The sequence below is a fragment of the Panthera uncia genome, chromosome B1 (genome assembly GCF_023721935.1).
Source record: "Panthera uncia isolate 11264 chromosome B1, Puncia_PCG_1.0, whole genome shotgun sequence".
Classification (NCBI taxonomy): domain Eukaryota; kingdom Metazoa; phylum Chordata; class Mammalia; order Carnivora; family Felidae; genus Panthera; species Panthera uncia.
This window is the reverse complement of record NC_064811.1, coordinates 166,579,940-166,600,302: the sequence shown is the minus strand read 5'-3', so window position 1 is coordinate 166,600,302 and position 20,363 is coordinate 166,579,940. Positions and strand designations below refer to the sequence as shown.

General features: G+C 45.7%; 1 protein-coding gene across 2 annotated transcripts; it reads right to left on the bottom strand.

Annotated features, from left to right (window-relative positions):
- Window positions 1-204: 204 nt before the first annotated feature.
- R3HCC1 (R3H domain and coiled-coil containing 1) lies at window positions 205-19,541 on the bottom strand. Of its 2 annotated transcripts, none has more exons than XM_049631574.1 (8): window positions 19,368-19,541; window positions 7,663-7,790; window positions 7,106-7,243; window positions 5,843-6,437; window positions 4,692-4,879; window positions 3,195-3,265; window positions 1,776-1,871; window positions 205-525 (listed from the first exon to the last, which is right to left on the bottom strand). In XM_049631574.1, exons 1-8 carry the CDS (start codon window positions 19,389-19,391, stop codon window positions 389-391), a joined length of 1,377 nt encoding a protein of 458 aa, XP_049487531.1. In that variant the 5' UTR covers window positions 19,392-19,541; the 3' UTR covers window positions 205-388. The 2 variants fall into 2 exon arrangements, with proteins under 2 accessions (XP_049487531.1, XP_049487532.1); XM_049631575.1 differs by having other exon boundaries at window positions 4,692-4,864; window positions 19,368-19,540.
- Between the last annotated feature and the right edge of the window lie 822 nt (window positions 19,542-20,363).

Below are 20,363 nucleotides of genomic sequence, written 5' to 3'. Positions count from 1 at the left end.
GATGCCCGACTTGTTAGGAGACTGGGCAGGTGTCACACAACAGGTGCAACCTCCTCCCCCCATGAACTGGGCAAGCGCTGGGCCAAATGCCTGAGGCCCAGCTGGGATCCTCCAGGCCAATCTAGGGGCCCCTTTTGTTCGGCAGCCCCAGTCTAAACTAGGAGACAGACAGCACCCCCTGGTGTTGCCTGGCAGACCATCGCATTTGAAAACAACTATCAGGTTTTTATTTTTTCTCAACTTCTGGAACTAGACCAAACTAAAGCCCACCACACCCAACAAGGACACCCTGACAAATAGTGCAGGGCTGTTCCGGTGTCTATAAAGGCTTGTGGTGTTGGCGCACCAGCTTCGTCCTGGGGCCACCGATCCAGGCTTGCTGGGCCTCTCAGGGCCTCAGGGAGGTAGAAGACTCGACCGCAGGCCGCTCTTTCTTCTTGTGTTGGAGCCCCAGGGCCCGGGCCACCAGCCTCCTGGCCACCGCTGTATTTGTCTGTGGTCTCGCCTTCGCCAGATGCAGGAGCTCTAAAAGGAAAGCCCCATGGGACGGGGACTTGAATTCAAGGCTGTGGCCACCACTCCTCCCAATGACAGCAGACTAGAGGCCATCTGAGCCAACCTCTAAGGCCCAGCTGTGCCCACAGCATGATGCCCATGGGGTCCTCACCTAATCCTGCTGCTTCTGCACCTTCCCTGTCTCTCCGTCTGGAGGAAGTGAGGGGAAGGAGGGTGGGCTAATCTTATATACCTCCCTGAACTGCAGAGCCATCTGAGAGGGAAGTCAAGTCAGGTGGGACACCTGGAGCTCTGGGACTGACAGGATATTTACTGTCCCCAAGTCTGGGGCAAAGGCTACAGAGGCCACAAGAGCATTGGATAGCCTTGGCAGGCCTCTTCTGGGCCACTTTTGCCAGTCACTGCTTTGCAGCCATAGAAAACTGGCCTCTAAAAGCCCCCATCGAGGGGCGCCTGGGTGGCGCAGTCGGTTAAGCGTCCGACTTCAGCCAGGTCACGATCTCGCGGTCCGTGAGTTCGAGCCCCGCGTCAGGCTTTGGGCTGATGGCTCGGAGCCTGGAGCCTGTTTCCGATTCTGTGTCTCCCTCTCTCTCTGCCCCTCCCCCGTTCATGCTCTGTCTCTCTCTGTCCCCAAAATAAATAAAAAAAAAGTTGAAAAAAAATTTAAAAAAAATAAATAAATAAAAGCCCCCATCGTGCTTTCTGGAAGGAGAAGAGGAAAAAAGAGGAGGTATCATTTACTTGGCATCTTCTGTGTGCCCCCCACTGCTCTAGGTAGGTCTGCCAGGCTCTTTTACTCACTCCTCCAATCCACCCAGTACAATCTGCTTATTTTACAGAGACAGGGACCATCTCACAGACATTAGGTGGCTTGCTCAAGGTCAACTTAAATAGGTGACAGAAGCGGGATCATACCCAGGGCTGACCCCAGAATCCAAGCTCTTTCAACCCCACTGTAAAATATGGCTCCCATGACCCTACAGGAAAAACCAAGCTTTTCCCTGAACAGCACCCAGAAGAGGTATGCATAGGAGGGCAAGCCCAGCACAGCGAAGCTGGCAAGTAGCTCTCCCTCCTGGGGCCCTTCTTCCCTAGGCACTCCAGCCCCCAGGGTGGGGAAGGAGCACCCCCTTGGCCACTGTAGCCCAGGGGTCCTAGGGCAGACAGCTGAAGACCAAGGAATGAATCTGGAGGGAAGGCCCCACCCTGCCCAACCAAACACTACAGCCTTTCGATCAGGACACAACTGGCTTCCTTACTTGGCCTCTGCAAGGCTTTCAGCTTTGACTGCTTGGTTCCCTGCGTAAGGGGCCGGATCTTGAGCACAGAGAAATCCTTGGTCAGGGCTTCAGCGGCTATGAAAAGAAAACAGATCTGAAGCCACTGCTCTTCTTCCTGGTGAGGCCCCCTCAGGGACAAGGGATACATGTATCACCCCAAACTGATGGAGCTGCTTTGTGCGCCCATTTAAGGCTCGGGGACAGAGCTGCCCTGACACCACTCTGACTGGTTAAGAGACGACCACCATCTGTTCACCTCACGCCCCAGTGCCCCGCAGGCCTACACAGGGCACCTGTGCAGGGCCAGCTTCCACACACTACCGTGGGCTGGTCAGAAGCCACATCAACCAGCAAGGCTGCAATTGTGACATCAGGGAAGGCAGGCTCCCACCTTCTAAAGCCCAGGAGCCTCAAATAAACTCTACCCTTTCCCCCACTCACGACTCTCCCGGGCGCATGTCCTCACTACCCCGAGTTCTGCGGGGTCATGGAGTATTTGAGCATGTCAGACTCAGCATGTCAGAGCTTGCAGGGGCTTCGGGTCCAAGCCACCCTTTTATGCATGAGGAAACTGAGGCCAGGATGTGACGTACTCATCGCACATAGTTTGGCAGAGCCCAGAAGGCAGCCGTGGCTGAGCCTCACCCAGCGCCCATTCTTTGCACCACACACTGTGGCCATCCTCCCTGCCTCCCCTTCAGTCAGGTCCTTCTGTGGGGCTGCCCCAGTCCTTCTGCTCTCTGAACACCTCAGGCTCTCCTGAGAACTGGGCCCACACCAGCTATGGCCTCTCCCAGCTCTGGTGTTCAGAAGCTCGTGGTTATGAAAAGCCCAGCCAAGGAGGTGAAGGGTCTTGATAAATACACCCATAGTGAGCAGTGGTGTGGCAGGGGCAGCTTCAGAAAGTGACCGAGAGGGAGCAGGAGCCCAGAGTTACAGCCAGGAGGTTGGCTGACACCCCCAGATTTGACATCCCAGACCACTGGCATTCTAGGCCAGTCTCCCCATCTGTAAAATAGAAGTAATCTGACCTACATCTTGAGGCTGCAATGAAAACCAAGTAAAAATGCATCTGTCTGAACCAGACGAAATTATCAGTATTTAAATGCTTTTTACCTATGAAAAGAGCACTTTCTTATGATTTAATATGTGGAAGCCCCATGAGCTTGGCCTGAGACATGTACTCAGTAAATGTCACCAGAATCTGAAACAGGCACCACCGTGAAGAGGGGAGGGTGTGAGCAGCCTGGCCCGGAGCCCACTCTGCTGCCTCTGAACTTCTGGATTAGGCAGGCTGGGAGTAGGCCCTGGCAGTCCACTCGCTCAGGTTAGCCTGCACCCTGGACCCTTGTCAATGGCAGTCAGAGAAGAGCCAAGCCCACCGTGAAGCCACATTACCTGAGGCCAGGCAGGGAAAGACACCGAGCGCGTGCGTGTCATCTACCCACTGAATCTTGAGCCCCTTCTCCCTGTGCCAGGGAAGAGGAGACAGAGTGAGTACAAAAGCAAGGGGCAAAACCCTTTCTGAGAAAGGAGTCCCCTCCCACCTCCAACCCTCCAACACTATGAGCTCCACACAAGTTCCGATCTCCCCTGGGAAGGAGACCACCCTTTGCAGCAAACTTTCGCTGAAGACCATATGGTTGGCTTGAGAAAGATAAGTATCACCCGTGTTGATCAGATACGTCCCAGATTCCTAGACTGCAGAAAGCCAGGACTGAAAGAGCCTAGCGCCAATGGTAAAGATGGCTCCACACAGGCACCATCGCAGCAAGGCCAAGGGCATAGGGTCCAAGGCTGGAGACAAAAGGGTTTATGTCCTAGGAACACAGGACAGGACCTAAAATAAGCAGTCAGTGTTACTGCCCCTAATCAACTTTCTTCCTACTGCCCAAGAAAGCCACAGACTATGGGGCTGATGAGAGGCCAAAAGCAGTTCAGGCCCCCAGTTTCTCTGTGGGCACTGCCCACATGGGCTGAGGAAGTCACAGGTGGCCCCGGTTTGGCCACGCTTTTAGGGAATGAGAGCAGATGTGCCCCTTTGCCCCACGAAGCTGCCCCCTCAGCCTTGCTCAGGCTCAGGGAGGCAAGGGAGGGCAGTTTCGGAAGCAGTCAGAAAAGGGGGCCATGAAGAAAGGGATTTTTAAAAGACTAAGCAGGAAGGCACCTGACCAGCTCAGTCAGTGGAGATGTGACTCGGTATCGGGGTTGTGAGTTCGAACCCTGTGTTGGGTGTAGAGATTACTGAAAAATAAACTCTTTTAAAAAATTTTTAAAAAAAGGACTAAGCAGGAAAAGAGAAGGGAGACTGGAGGAAAGAGAGATAGAGAAAAAGCGAAAAGACTGGAGTTGAATCCAAGAAATTTGGGAAAACAGAAGTCTTTCCTTGCAATATATCCTCTCCAGGGTGGTGCCCGTCTCCACCCTGACTCTGCCCGAGCACATTCAAGCCCAGCTCACCCCACAAACAGTTCTTACACAGAAATGGCCCTCGGCCCACTGACTGAGTGGGTGGCTGGGACATGGAGCAGAGGAGGCAGTGGGCTGCCTGTGTCATGCCTGTGTCATGCATCCTGATGAGGGGCTGGCTCCCGGCAGACGTGTGGGGGTGCAGGGGGGCAGGATGGAGGTCTGCTGCCACAGACCAGCAGGACCAGATCTAGGGCCACTGAATGTGTCCCTCACCAGAAAATCAGCTCTCCTCTTCTGTACAGTCATAGGCCAGAAGGAGTATGAAGCCTAGGGCAACCACACCCACTTTCTGCCTTTCTTTCCAGATAGCTAGACACTGGGGAAGGGCAGGCAAGTGTCCCCAACAACAAAGCGATGGTCTAGCTCCTCTCCAGAGGCCAGCACCCACCTCCCCTGCCTCCCTGAAGCTTCGGGAGCACTCACTGGAACTCGGAAAATGCTGCCAGCAGGTCCTCAGTCTTGAGTGTCGGCTCAAAGTCGTAGATCTCCACCACGTGGGCAAAATCCTTTTCTCCAGGCAGCTCCTCCATGAAGGAGGATGTGTCCACATGGATCTTCTCTACCTGAATCTCCTTCTCAGTCAGGTTGTCTGTTATCTGGGAGATCGCACCCTTTAGCAAGGGGAGCTCTGACACACAGGGCTCCAAACACCTGCTTTCAAAACCACACACAGTCCTGCAGGCTCCTGGGCCAGCAGGGAGGTGAGCACCAAAAGTGGCCTCCCACAGAAGCCATACCCAGCAAGTCTGGGAAAGGCAGCATGATGGCAGAATGGGCTAGAAGGTGGAGAGGCGGGAGTTTTAGGGAAGGTAACTTTTATGGAGTCTCCATTGGGTAACTGGCATTTACACACAATATGTTTCATAGAATCCTGAAAACTGTATCCTATATATACCCTCCTTATAGATGGAAATGCTATAAATCAAAGAGTTAAGCAATTCTGCCCAAAGATATACAGTCAGGAAGAGACAGAACTGGGCAAGTTCAGGATCTTTCCTCCCCTTAACAATGTGATATTAAGCAAGTCTTTCTGGTCTCTACCCTTCATCTATAATATAGTAATAAAAGATGGCTACCCTCCCAACTGAACACGATAGCCAGTCTCAGGGGCAGACACACAGTTCCAAGGAAATGAGATTTGTAAAACAAAGCTTCAGGCGAAAGATCATTCTCATGACCAAGGTCTGTAGTCCTTTAGGAAGCAATTCCACACATATCCTACCTGCTACCTTGTGAAGCATGTATCATTATTCGTTTCTCAGATGAGGGCACTGAGATTTAGAAAAACAAAATGACTTGCTGGTAGAAGAGCTTTCAAACAGCTCCTACGTGGTTACGTACCCGACCCCATATCCTGAGCCTCGATCCTCCCACCGTGTCAGTCCCGACTCCTTCGTGCAAGGCCCAGTGCTCCCCCCTACGTCTCCTAAGGGACACCTAAAATCCAGCACCCAGCCCTGCTCAGGCAGCACCAACCCCACCCTCTCCTCACCAGGACCCTTGGTGCCCATCCACCCTCGACCACACCCACCTCACTTCTGCCCTCCCTTTTCCGGGTTTAAGAGCCTCATCACCTCCTGTAGCAGCTCACTGTAATCATCCTCGGAGCAGCTGCCAAGCCCCAACTCTTCCAACTCTGCTTCTTCCTCCTCTGCCAGGCTCTTCTCCACCTCACTCCCATTCGCCTCTTCTGAGTCCAGCCTCAGACTGGACCCAAGTTGTGTGGCCATCTCCAACCCATGTCCTGTCCCTGAGTGGCTCTCGGGCTGTGGGGACTCAATGCCAACTAGGTCCAGTAGCTGTTCATTGTCACAGCGTTGGTCTGGGCCCTCTAGGTCCTCAGGTGCCTGAGTTGTCAACACAGGGAGGTCCTGATCAGAGTTGAGGTCCTCAGCACCAACATTTCCAGGCTCTTCCAGGAGCCCACCAGCTGGAGCATCTCCCTTGAGCCCTTGGGTAGAGGGTGGTACCCATTCTTCTTGCCTGCGCAGTACTCGGGGCACATACAAAGCCTGGTCTGGTTTGCGTCCACGATGCCACCGGCCAGCCCGCGCCCCCCGAGGACCAGCAGGTGCTCCTTGGTTTGAGGTGGGCCGAGGTCCTCGGTGCTTGCTAGGCTGGGAGGCAGGAGGGTGGCAGGGGCCAGAGAGCCCATCTGAACTGGGTAACCTGGAGCAGGAGCAGGAGGGGATCAGAGCCGCGGTTAGGCCCCAAGGAAAATGGTTTACTGCAGCTACCTACCATTCAGGCATGAGGCTCTCAGGCCAGCATTAGGCCAAAACCCAAGCCAAAATGACCCCTGAAAATGCCATAGGAAGGCAATGCAGTGGAGGCTGAATGCCAACTTTGAAGAAGCCCAAAGCAACCAGCTCTCCCTCTAGTGTTATAAACTATTAGAGATAGCTGAATCTTCGGTTATACACTAGATGAAATAAGTACTTGCATTTAGGAACTTTGTCACTAGAAAAATATGTAACTTTAAACACCAGGATCATAGTCACTGTGATAAGACCCTGAGAGACGCACATGGTAACAGAGACGTGTGAGGCTCGAATGTGCTTCCCAAGTGCCACGGCCTCTTGAGGCAAACACTCTCACTGCTTAAACTGCTCTATTTTTCTCTCTTTCGGCCCAAGTGGATAGCTGATTTTGCCAAATGAATTCCACAAACAATGCACACTTACTGCACTGCTGAGGCAAAAGGCAGCACTGTATTTAAGCAGCTGAGGTGGGGCCAGAGGCAGCAGCCTGGGGGCCTGCTGGCTCTGGCTCCTGTCCATCTCACCCACCCACCCACAAGGAACTCTGAGGGCCCTCCACAGCACTATGATACACACCTGATATCCAAGTGACAGATGACTGTCCTTCTCCTCCAGCCCTCCCCAACAGAGAAGCTGCTCAGAAGATCAAAATTCTCTGCTGTCCTGTGGATCAGGTACCGGAGGCGACTGGAGAGTGGGGGGAAAAGAAGTACCCTGGGAAGGGAAGGGAATGAGTGCTGAGCAGGGGCTCTAGGTGCTGGCCCCCCCCCTAAGGCCTGACCCCCACTCCCCAGCCCAGGTCCATGCCCAGTTTACGGTAGGCTAGACCCTCGGCTCCCTCTGCCCCCTTGCATCCTGGCCGCCTGCAAAGGACGTGGGCATAGAGGTTATCACGGGAACTTAGTGGTCCTATTCCATTCCTGTGCTGGAGCCCTTCAAATCTCTGGGTGATGCTCAGAATTACACAGGAAAAATGTGGCTGGGAGAAGCTAGCGAGCAGGTTATTAAACCCAAAGGCGAAGATCAGAGGCAGGTAGGAACCAGCTACCTGGGAAGGGGGCCCAGGTGGCTCTGGGCGAACCTGCCCTCCCTGCACTGGCAGCCCGCACCCCCCACCACCCACTCCGGCTTACTTTGACAGCTGCTTCTGCAGCAGAAAACGGTCCAGTTCCTCCTGGATGCGGTGCACAAAGTCATTCTCGGCGGAGGAGAGGAAGACGCCGTCCAAGCAAAGAAGGGCCAGGGTGACAGGTGGGAGAGCCTGGGGGGGGGGGGGGGGGGCAGACGGACGCGGCAGGATCAGATCACAGACCCCGGGCCCACCCACAACCCCGCAGCGTCGGTGCCGCCTAAAAGGTCGTAGAGGCCACCGCGGCCAAGGTCTCTCTTCCAAGTGAGGAGGAGCCAGACTCCGAGGCGGGGAAGGACGTGCCCAGGGAGGAGTCGCCTGGCCCTGCGGGGACGCGCACCCCTGCACAAGGAGCCCCACGCCGCGCTCCCTCTCCCTGGGGCGGCCCCGCAGCTCTCACGCCCGGCTGACATGCGCGGCGCCGCTCGGGCCTGCTCGGCGAGCGCGGCCGGCCCTCCCCAGGCCACGAGCGAGAGGCCCTAAAGGCGCGGTGCCAGCCCGGGGTGACTGCCCGCCCCCAAACCCACAAGCCGCGCTCACCGCCCCGCGGGTCGCCGCCGCTCTGAGGGCCCCCGGAAGCCCGAGCCCCCGGAGCGCCCAAGCACCACCGGGCCTCCGAGGAGTCACAGCGCCACCGCGCGGCCCGGGGGAGGCATCGCAGAAATGGCAGAGGGGCGTGTCGTGGAGTTTTTTTTGCCCAGGAGAGCACACTGTCTCCTAGGATTAATTAAGTTCAGCAAAGACTTTTGAGGGGTTCCTATGTGCCAGGTTCCTATGAGCTAGATTGTCCGGCTCCTTGCTCCCCTCCCTAGGGACCTAACAAGGAATAACTCCAATTAGTAACCTTAATTGGGGCTTGAAATTCTTGCCATCAGACTGCTCCTGGGTCTATAATCTAAGAGAACAGAATCAAATCCTCCTGTTTCCTGAAAGGTGCTGAAATGGAAGCCCCTGATCATCCTGAATCCAGAAGCTCAGAGCAAAGCAGAGCCCTGAGCTAACAACACGTAAGACCCAGTTTTTAATACAGAGAAGGGACAGTCTGAATGTACCCTGCGGTAGGATATGGGCAAGGTCATGGGGACAGTATACCTCAAAAGGTGGGCTGGTTGTTTAAAAAAAAATTTTTTTTTTAAATAAGATGGGCTTGGAGAAAGGGCCTGGGAACTGAAAAATGGGGGGAAATTAAGATGCATTTTGCTTTCTCACTTTTCTCAGAGTATTGCTTTTAAAAGATGGTGCTATTATATCACATTTACAAAAACTATCTTTCTAAATAGTTTGAAGAATAAAAAGGACCTAGGATAAAGACAAAACCCAGTACAGGGAGAACTCAAGGGAGCCAAGTCTTGAGTCCCCTTTCTGGGCATGGTAGCGAGGAGCCTCTGAAGGCCAGGCACGTCGCCTACCTCCAGCCTGAAGGGACGTCCAGCCTCTGAGGAAGCAGAGGATAGGAGGGTGGCGGGAAGAACAAGAGACATCCATTTGGTTTCTGACCCTGCAGACCCCACCCACACCCCACACAGGCTTAAATGAAGTGGGAGCAGGCCTGCAGACAATGCTGAGTGGCCACAAGATGGCACTGTTTCTCCGACCAGGCTTCTTTGGCCCTTGGAAGGCTGGAAGGCAAGCCCACTCAGCCACAGCCGCAGACCAGATCCGACCTGGGAGAAATATTCCTGGGGACCCAGAAAACAAAGACCCAAATTTCTCAACAAAGTGGCTGTCTCTCCCCCCAAATAGAGGGACAAATCAAAACCCAGGAAACAAGCCATGCCTCCACCTCTTTAGAGGGTCCACAGTACAGATGTTCAACACACTCAGAGACAGTAAAAACGAAGCTTGTAGAAGAAGGACTGCCCCTGAACCCTTTCTACCATACCTTCTTCGGACAGCTCAGAGGGTGAACAGAAAAAAAGGTGTCAGCATGCGGGCCTCCACCATGGGTGGAGGTTTTGAAGGGATGCCCAGATAAATGTGGAAGAGAATCAAAATGCATCCACCGACGCTATTTTGGGACAATATCAGATAAGGATAAAATGGTTCTCTATTACTCAGAAGGGAGTAAACAGAACAAAAAGCAGCACAAAAGATACACAGAATTTCTACAGGAAAAAAAAAAAAAAGGAAAAGAACATAGTAGGAAAAAGAGCGTGGACGGTAAGAGTACATTGGAAGATCATCTTGAGAAAAGAGAATAAAATTGCAGTTAATAACTGCTTCACATTCCCAAGGAAATCAAAGAAAGCCTGATTTCCCTGTCACAATGGATAAACCAACAGGCTGAGATGAAAGAGAACTGTCAGAGCCACGGAAAGATGTGAAAGAGGCAATCATGTTCATTACAGGAGCGGCAAAAACTAGAGCCAACTAAGCAGTGATGTTGAGTAAATGCTTGTGGAAAAGAAGATTACTATTTACTGTTTAATGAGTGCATAAAAACTGCACTCACTAAATCCTTACAGCAGCCCTTTCAGATGGAGATTGTTACCCTATTGTAGAAAAATAAGCTGAGGTTTAGCCAAGGACACCCAACTACTAAATGCAGAGTTGGAACTCACTCAAACCTAGATCTAGCCTGACTGCCACACGCATGCTCCTAAACACCACAGGATTAAGATTCTCCATCTCTAGCATGCCATTAAAATTGTCCCGATGGCCAGTGGCCAGATGCAAAAATCAGGAAGTAAATAAATTAGATGAATCTGATCAGTTGGAGAAACATGCTAATACGTGCTATAGAATTTTACCCAAACAAGAGGTATGATTGACAGATTATGAAAGAATTGAATGCAGGGGGACACGGGGTTACAAACAGTCCCATCTGAAAAGATGGACCTGGAGTCCCTTGCTGCCATAGTGTTCTCTTTGTGCTTAAGTTTAAATGTAAGAATATCAAGTTTATGGGGCACCTGGGTGGCTTAGTCGGTTAAGCATCGACTCTTGGTTTCGGCACAGGCCATGATCTCATGGTTTGTGGGTTCGAGCCCCACATCAGGCTCTTTGCTGGAAGAACGGAGCCTGCTTGAGATTCTCCCTCTTTCTCTGCCCCTCCCCTGCTTTCTCTCTCTCTCTCTCTCTCTCTCTCTCTCTCTCAAAATAAATAAATAAACTTAAAAAAAGAATATCAAGTTTATTATTGTTATCAAAAGTCCTTGTAATGTTTGTATCGTTTGGCATATTAGAGAATCTAACACATTAGGTGGTGATTCCAATTTAAAAAGTGAAATGGATCTCAGACTTACAATTTTATTTTTTTAAATATAATTTATTTTCAAACTGGTTTCCATACAACACCCAGTGCTCATCCCAACAAATGCCCTCCTCCCTGCCCATCACCCGCTTTCCCCTCTCCCCCACCCCCCATCTACCCTTAGTTTGTTCTCAGTCCTTAAGAGTCTCATGGTTTACCTCCCTCCCTCTCTGTAAATTTTTTTCCCCTTCCCCTCCCCCATGGTCTTCTGTTAAGTTTCTCAAGATCCACATATGAGTGAAAACATATGGTGTCTGTCAGACTTACAATTTTAAATGGGTAGATGTAAAGATGAGGAGAACAAAGGCAAAAGAAATGTAGATAAAATTAAACTTCCCTAAAACATGCAGCCCATTGACAAATACTTGAGACTGGCAGAGAGGACTTCCTCAAAGAACTCACAACTGCCTTAATGTTAATGCTTTGCTAGACGCAAAAAGCAACTTTAGCTGGACAATAGCTGGGCCTCCAGGATCCTGTAAGCCTTCTTTGGGGTGTGAAAATCCTTTTGGAAACTTCCTTTGTCTTTATCCCCACTACCATCAACTTAAAATTTATAATCAATAGCTCCTTACAATCCCAGTACAGCTCTTCCTGCCCACAGGCCCTGACGCCATGCTTTAATAAAAACATCTTTTTACACTGAAAACGTCTCAAGAATTCTTTCTTGACAATTCCCTCCTGGCCCACATCACATCAGTAAGAGTATTTGACTACGTTGGTAAACAGTATCATAATATTAAAGACAGCTGAATTTGCAATACTTTAAGATCAAGAGTTGTTTACAACACAGAGAAACATTTTGCTTTATACCCCACAAGGTCATTCATTTGATATGCTTAAAAAAAAGTTGGGACTTATGGAGGGGCATCTAGGTGACTCAGTTGGTTAAGCATCTGACTTTTGATTTTGGCTCAGATCATGATCTCATGGTTTATGAGTTAGAGCCCCTGCAGGGCTCTGTGCTGACAGCCTGGAGCCTGCTTAGGATTCTCTCTCTCCTTCTCTCTCTGTCCCTCCCCCACTTTCTCTCTCTCTCTCTCAAAACAAATAAACTTTTTTTTTTAAGTTAGGAATTATGGAATATAGAGTAAACATACTTTTCCCTATTCCTTCCACTAAATACAACTAAAAACCCTGAACACTATATATAAAACAAGTATAAGGAGACTAAAAGGTAGAGAGAAGAAAGCAGACCAGCGAGGGACTTCAGGATTCAAGGAAAAACAAAGTGGTAAATTTCCTGGTTTTTGTTTTTGTTTTTGTTTTTGTTTTGTTTTATGCCTCACATTCCCAGACCCGGAGCTTAAAGAAGCCAGCAACCCAGGAACATCAAAAGACACAAACAAAACAATACAAAACAAAAACCGGACAAAAGCCTTTTTTTTCCTATCTACCTAAAGGGGCAAGCTAGCAAGAAAGAATACTTTGAGACAATAACTGTTCTACCCCAGCCAAACACTCTCCTCACTCAAACCAGCAAAAGCCAAATAGTAACTTAAATTGTCACTTTCACTGTCTTGTAATAAAGTGCCACAACCTTCCCACCAAGATAATGTCAGAGAAGGCTCAGTAGAGAATTGGGACTTTCGTGCCTTCCAGGTGGTGATGAGCCCTGACAGCTTCCTGCTGTATCAGTAGAGACCACTAGAGAGCCTAACTTCCACCCCTACCCAGCAGTAAAAAGTCACCTTCCTCCTCACCCTCCCCACTGGCGTGCTATCATAGGAGGCCTCGCGGACAGTAGGACTTTCGTCAGGATGCAGAAATCAAGAGGCCACCCCATCCCCACTGTGTCAGTGGAAGCCATGTAGGGAGCAGCAAGGCACTTCTGATGAGGGAGCTTGAGGCAGACTGAGGGCAAAATACAAGCTAGCACAAACCCCCACAGGTTGGATATGTGTGATATTCCTCAGGCACTCCTGGCTGCCCAAGGACAAAGGAAAAGTAAGAAAACAAATGGCCTACTGATAGAGATCACAGTCATATAGGACATGGGTCTCTATCAGTTTATAAATATCTTAGTAAATTACAAGAAAAAGGCAATCCTATCAATAGCCTAATCTCCAGAAACCTATAGACTTAGTTCCCTGGAGCCCCAGCATCACCCTTCCATAGTGATATGGGGAAAAAAGACAAGAAGGAAATGGCAGGTAAAAGTAAATCTCCTTATAACCTGCAGACCATTGACAGACACTTGAGGCAGGCAGAGTGAAAAATTTCTCCACGAACTCCCTACTATCTTAATGTTAATGCCTTATTAGAGGGGAAAACAACCTTAGCTTGACAATAGCAAGGCCTCAGTTATCTTTGGAGTCTTTAGCATATCAAAGTCACTCTGGAGGCCTTTCTTTTTGCCTTTACCTCCTCAACTTCATAGTATATATATAACCAGTCACTCTTCACAACCCCAGTGCAGCTCTTGCTACCCGAGGATCCTGTCCCCATGCTTTAACAAAATCACCTTTTTGCACCAAAGACGTCTTCAAGAATTCTTCCTTGGCCATTGGCTCTGGAACCTGTGAATACCCAATCACCTCAAAACTTCATCACTTCTACCTCTCCCAGACAGGAAAGTATCCCTGGAGGCTTCCTGGGAATCCAGAACTCCCACCCCCCACCCAGCAATAATGAGGGGCCCCCACCTCAGGTGTGAAGGAGGGTGAGTGGGGAACCTGGATTTTAACCCCCACCTGGCAGTAAGAGGCAGTGCCCCCCATCCCCCTGCTGGAGTGGTGTCAGGAAAAGACAGCTAAAACAGAGATATAATTAAGACCCAGAATCTTACAACATAACACCCAAGATGTCCAGAATTCAATCAGAAATACTTACACCAAATACTAGGAAGATCTCATACTCAATGAGAAAAGGCAGTCAATTGATACAAACACTGAGATGCCAGAAATGTTACATTATCTGACAAAGATTTTAAAGTAGCCATGATAGAAATGCTTCAACAAGCAATTATGAACACACTTGAAATAAATGGGGAAAAAAAATAGTCTCAGCTAAGGCACAGAACATGTAAAGAAGAACCAAAAGGAAATTTTAGAATTGAAAAATGCAATAACCAAAATAAAATGCTCAGTAGCAGAATGGAATAAGAAAAGGAAAGAACCTATGAACTAGAAAATAAAACTAGAAACTACCCAATCTGAACAATAGAGAGTAAACAGACTGAAAACAAAAATGAACAGAGACAAAGTGATCTGTGAGACTTTAACAAAACAATTTTATATTCATTTTATTAGAGTCCTAGAAAGAGAAGAGAAATAAGGTGAGGTGGGAAAAGTGGTTAAAACAATGGCTGAAAACTTCTGAAACTTGGGAAGAAATCCACTGGGAAATGTGGAAAGGGTCAATTTACCAAGAAGATACAGCAAATTTGAAGAAGAAATCAAGACAATCTCAGATAAAGGAAGAGTAAGATAACTTGTTGCCAGGAGACCTAGCCTAAAAGAACAGCTTAAAAAAAGTTCTCTAAATAGAAAGGAAACAATAAAAGAAAGAATCTTAGAACATTAGAAGGAAAAAAGAATAGAGTAAGCAAAAATAAAAGTAATACAACAGACTTGCCTTCTCTTCTTGAATCTTCTAAATTGTGCTTGACGGTTAAAACAAAAATCATAACCAACTAGTGGATCTAAATGTACATAGAGGAAATATTTAAAACAATTTATTACAAATGGAGGAGGTTAAAAGAAGAAAAACGGAGGTAAGGTGTCTATACTTTACTCAAATTGGTAAACTGAGAACACCAGAAGACTATAGTAAGTTATGTGATACCCAAAGCAACCATTAAAAAAGCTATAGAGAGACATTTAAAAATACTATAGGTTAAAAACATACTATAGATAAATCAAAATGGAATTCTAAAATATGTTAAAGTAACCTACAGAAATACAGGAAAAAGAAAACAGAATTATAAAACAAAGAAAACAAACAATAAAATAGCAGACCTAGACCCTAAAATATCACTAATTATACTAAATGTAAATGTTCTAAATACACCGATTAAAAGATTGTCAAAGTCAATTTAAAACCATGATACAACTATATGCCGTCTGCAAGAAGCTTACTTCAAATATAAAAATATAGGCAGGTTGAAAGTAAAAGGATGGAAAAAGATCTATAATGCAAACATTAATCAAAGAAAAGCAGCTGTGGCTATATTAATTTCAGATAAGATAGAGTTCAGAGCAAAGAAAATTACTTGAGACAGAGAGGGACATTATATAATGATAAAAGGGTCAATTTACCAAGAAGACATAGCAATCTTGTATGTGTAAGTCCAAAACAAAAAATCTGCAAAATATGTAAAGCAAAAACTCATAGAACTGAAAGGAGAAATGACAAAGCCCACAATTAGAGATTTTGACATCTCTCTTTCAACAACTGATAGAATAACTAGACAGAAAAACAGCAAAAATGTAGAATAACTCAACAATACCATTAATCAACATGATCTAATCAACATGTGGGGTGCCTGTCTGGCTCAGTTGGTAGATCATGTGACTCTTGATTCCAGGGTTGTGAGTTCAAACCCCATGTTAGGCACACAGCCTACTTAAAAAAATAAATAAATGAAAGAAAAGAAAAGAAAACAAATAAAACGTGATCTAATCAACATGTGTAGAACACTCTACCCAACAACAGCAGAATACACCCCTCTTTTAAGTATCCATGGAAAATTGTCCAAAATAGACCATATCCTAGACCATAAAACAAACCTCAACAACAAACCTTAAATTATTTAAAATAATTTACATCATATGTTCTCTGACCACAATGAAATCAAAGTAGAAATAAATAACAAAAACATAGCAGGAAAATCTCAAACTATTTGAAAACTAAACAACATGCTTCTAAATAATCCAAGGGTCAAAAAGGAAATCCTAGGGGAATTTAAAAATACACTGAATGGAATAAAAATGAAAAGAATATATCAAAATTTGTAGAACACAGGTAAGCAGTGCTATGAAGGAAATTTATAGTACTACATGCATACATTAAGAAAAAAGGAACACTCTCGAGTTAAAAGATAAAGAAGAGCAAAATAAACCCAAAGAAAGTAGAAAAGTGGGGCACCTGGCTGGCTCAATTGGTAGAGCATGTTACTCTTGGTCTCAGGGTTGTAAATTCAAGCCCATGCTGGGTGTAGAGATTACTTAAAAATAAAATCTTAGGGGCACCAGGGTGGCTCTGTCATTTGAGCATCCAACTTCGGCCCAGGTCATGATCTCGCAGTTCGTGAGTTTGAACCCCACATTGAGTTCACTCCTGCTTTGGGTCCTCTGTCTCCCTCTCTCTCTGCTCCTCCCCACTTGCACTCTCTCTCTCTCTCAAAAATAAACAAACATGTAAAAAAAAAAAGTAAAGTAGAAAATAAAAGAAAATCTTAAAAAAAGAAAAAGTAGAAAGGAAGAAAATATAAAACAAGAGTAGAAATTAATGAAATTGAAAACAGGAAAACAATAGAGAAAATCAATAACCCAAAGAGCTGGTTCTTTGAAAAGGTCAATAAAATGACATGAAAAACAGAACACACAATTTACCAACATCCGGAATGAAACAGGAAATATCACTACAGACCCTATAGACATCAAAAGTATAAAGAAATATAACAAACAACTTTACACACATACATGTAACAATTTAGTGAAAAAACCCAATCCTAAAAAGTCATTCAGTGTATTCTATTTATATAACCATTTTGGAAAGACAAATTTTTTTAGATGGAGAATAGATTAGTGGTTGAAAGGGTTAGAAACAGGAGGTATGGTGGGGGGAGATTGATGGAGGGGAGAGGAAGTGGGTATAACCAAAAAAGCTACAGGAAGAATCCTTGTGTTCTGTATCTTGACTGTGGTGGTGGATACAGGAACCTACACGTGTAATAAGGTTATGTAGAATGAAATAGACATGCACACAAATGCAAATGAGTATAAGCAGAACTGAGAAAATCTGAGTAAGATTGGAGGATTGTATGAATGTCCACTTCTGGTTTTGATATTGTGCTATAGCTTGCAAGATGTTACCACTGGGGAAAACTGGGTAAAGAGTACACAAGATTTCTTTTTATTATGTCTTACAAATGCATGAAACTCTACCACTTGCACAATAAAAATTTGCAATTAATAAAAAAGAAAAGCCATATATATCAAATTTATACATGCTGATTAAATATAATAACTTCATAAATATGAGTAAAACCAGGACCAAATGTTTAAGGGAAATTTGTCAGTCATTTCAAGTTTACCAAAGTTGCTCTCATTTTCTGTAAAATATAGTACATATATAAATAAAATTATAATATTTATAAATTGAAATTTAAAACAATAAAAACTAGGTATTTACATGTGTTACTTTTATAAACTAATATAACTTAAAAGCTAAATAGCTATAATAAATATTTTGTGAATAAAAAGCCACTCTCAAGAAAAACTACATAAAACTACATGAAATTCAAAGCAAAAACAGAAAAGATTAAAGCAGTTAGGGAAAATATGAATACAGAGGCTTACATACATTGTATGTAGATCCAACATATAGATAATTAGGATACCTGAGGAAGAAAACAAAATTATTGGAACAAAAATTTAAATTGCAACAATATTTTGTTTAAACAAAGGAAAACATGAAACTGTAGATTAAAGTGACTTACTGTGTTCCAGAAATAAATAGGTGATAGATAGGTAGATAGATAGATGATAGATAGATAGATAGATAGATAGGAAGACAGACAAATGGCTAATACAGATCATGATAAAATCATTTTCTCTGGACATAAAAAAAAGACAAATATCATGATTTAGGTAGAACACAAAGGAAAAAAATCAGGTAGCTACAGATCTCCCTAGCAACTCATATGCCAGAAGAAAATGGAATAATATCTGTGAAAGTTTAAAGGGCAAATGTTAAGACCAGAAAATTCTAAAAACCATGATGGCAACCTGAGATGTTTTCAAACTTGCAATGACTTTGTAGGTCTATCTCTCCCAGAAATTCTGCTGAGGGAAATGGAGTGGTCCTGGCCTGTCTAAGGTGGAGACATAGGCAGACAGTGTTTATAGACAGTCTATCATGTGTCCTGTAGAGATTAAGTCTCAAGACTTTTGGAAAATCCACAAATAACTAAAATTGTTTTCTCTGAAGACCTAGTCAATTTATTCCAGAATAGATTGCCCTACTGGTCTCTTGGATAGCTGCCAGCTAATCACCTTAATTGGAAAAACAAAATTCTTTCTAGACTAGCACCCTTTTTCCCCCTTCCCCTCTTCCCTTTTTCTTATATAAATCCTTTTTGTTGTTGTCTTTTCTTTCTTTCTTTTTCTTTTTTGTCTTTGTTCACTGATAAGAATCTCATTACTGTCCATGGTGTACCTGTGAGTTAGTTTTACAACTTACAACTTACTAGATGGTTCTAAGTTATGCTTTTCCCTTCCTGGGAAGCTACTAAAAGACGTAATCCAGACAACCAAGAGATGAACAAAAATAAGTGACTCACAAACTGTGATGTCATGAGAGAAAAGGCTTCATGATTGAACATTTAATTTGCTTAAACACTCAATTGAATGAAATAATCACAGCAAGAAAATGGTATGCAAATATTATAATTCTTGAAAGGAGGGCTACAGAATGTAAAAAAAAAAAAAAAAAAAAAAGCATTTTTAATCACCACAGATTAAGACAGGAATCCCAAAATGCATTTTAAAGTGTGGAGGAAGGAGGAAGGGTGTATAACTGACAAAGTCAATAAGTACAATTTTTTTCCAAGTAACTGGCAGAGGCTGGGGACATTAGTTAATAAAGAAAACTCTGTATAGCAAAATATAATACAAGGAGGGGGGGACTTTAAAAATAGAGAAAGAAAGAGGTGATGGAAATAACATGAAACAAAGCTTTTGAAGCAAAACCACAAATGGGATAGATTCAATTATATTATAAACATTGAAACTGATTCAAAGAGCAAAATATCATTCTATACACTTTACCAAACTCACACCAAGGACAACTCTATACAAATTCACTCAGGGACCTCAGTGAAATAGTCAAAATACCACATGGAACTTAATGGGGAAACACTAGAGATACCACATTCATTTCAGAGCATGCCAGTGATATTCACCAGTGTCTTTTTTGACCATTTCTTCCAGAGGTACTAGCAAAAGCAATTCAAGGAAAGAAAGAAAGAAAAGTGGAAAGGCTGGAAATTTGGTGGGATCCAATTATCATTGTTTGCAGAATATGTATTTATTTACCGAAAAATCCAGGATCCATGAAGAAACTCTTAATGAGCGAGAACTGTCCCCAGAAATGAAACTCGTCTGGAGCAGAGGCAGTGGGAATTCTAGCAGAGGGGCAACGAAAGGTGTGGGGGGGGGGGGGGGGGAAGCTGGGGAAAAGAGGCCAGAGGAAGAAAGGAATGAGAAATCCACCCCTAGTCCCTGTGCTACCTGATTGGCCTCCATGTGTGCCATCCCTGGTGTGGAGGGTCTCCACCCCAGCCCCAATCTCTCTGAAGCTATTTGTTGTCCCTCAGTTCCCAGGAGACCACCTCAGCCTTGCCAGAATTCCAGCTCCCTTCTTAAAGGGCCAGAGTAACAGGAACCCAGATGGGGAATGGGGGGTGGGAGGCAGGTCTCACTGGTGGGCTGTGGGGCTAAGGCCTGGCCTCATCTCAGCCTCTAGGTTCCTGCCAGGGACTCCTTACCAGGGTTTGACTGCATGTGTTTGCACACTCACCCAAACCCAAATCTGTTTTCCCTAGTTCAAGTGCCACCTCACATCAGATCCTTTTGCACTGCAGGACCTAGAGGACAGGAGGGAGACATAATATTAAGACTTTGTAAAGGCTGGGGGTGGGGGGTGGGCGGCTTGGTGGCTCAGTCAGTTAAGCATCCGATTCCTGATTTCAGCTCAGGTCATGATCTTGCAGTTTGTGGGTTTGAGACCCATGTCCAGCTCTGTGCTGACAGTGTGGAGCCTGCTTGGGATTCTCTCTTCTTCCCTCTCTCTACCCCTCCCCTGCTCTGTGTATGCACACTCTTGCTCATAAAATAAGTAAATAAATAAACTTAAAAAAAAATGACTTTGTAACAGGGGCGCCTGGGGGGCTCAGTCGTTTGAGCATCCGAATTTTGGTTTCGGCTCAGGTCACGATATCATGGTTCATGAGTTCGAGCCCCATGTAGGGCTTTGTACTAATGGTGCGGAGTCTGCTAGGGATTTTTTCTCCCCTTCTCCTTCTGCCCCTACCCTGTTCATGCTCTCTCAAAATAAATAAATAAACATTTAAGAAAAAAAAAAAAAGACTTCGTAACAGCATAGGAAGTGCCCATGTTCAAAAGTTCAGTGAAAAAACATGGCACAAAATTGATGTTCTTGATTTTAAAAAAGACAACAGAAAAAAATATTGAAAGAAAACATACTAAAATGTGGGCAGTGATTGT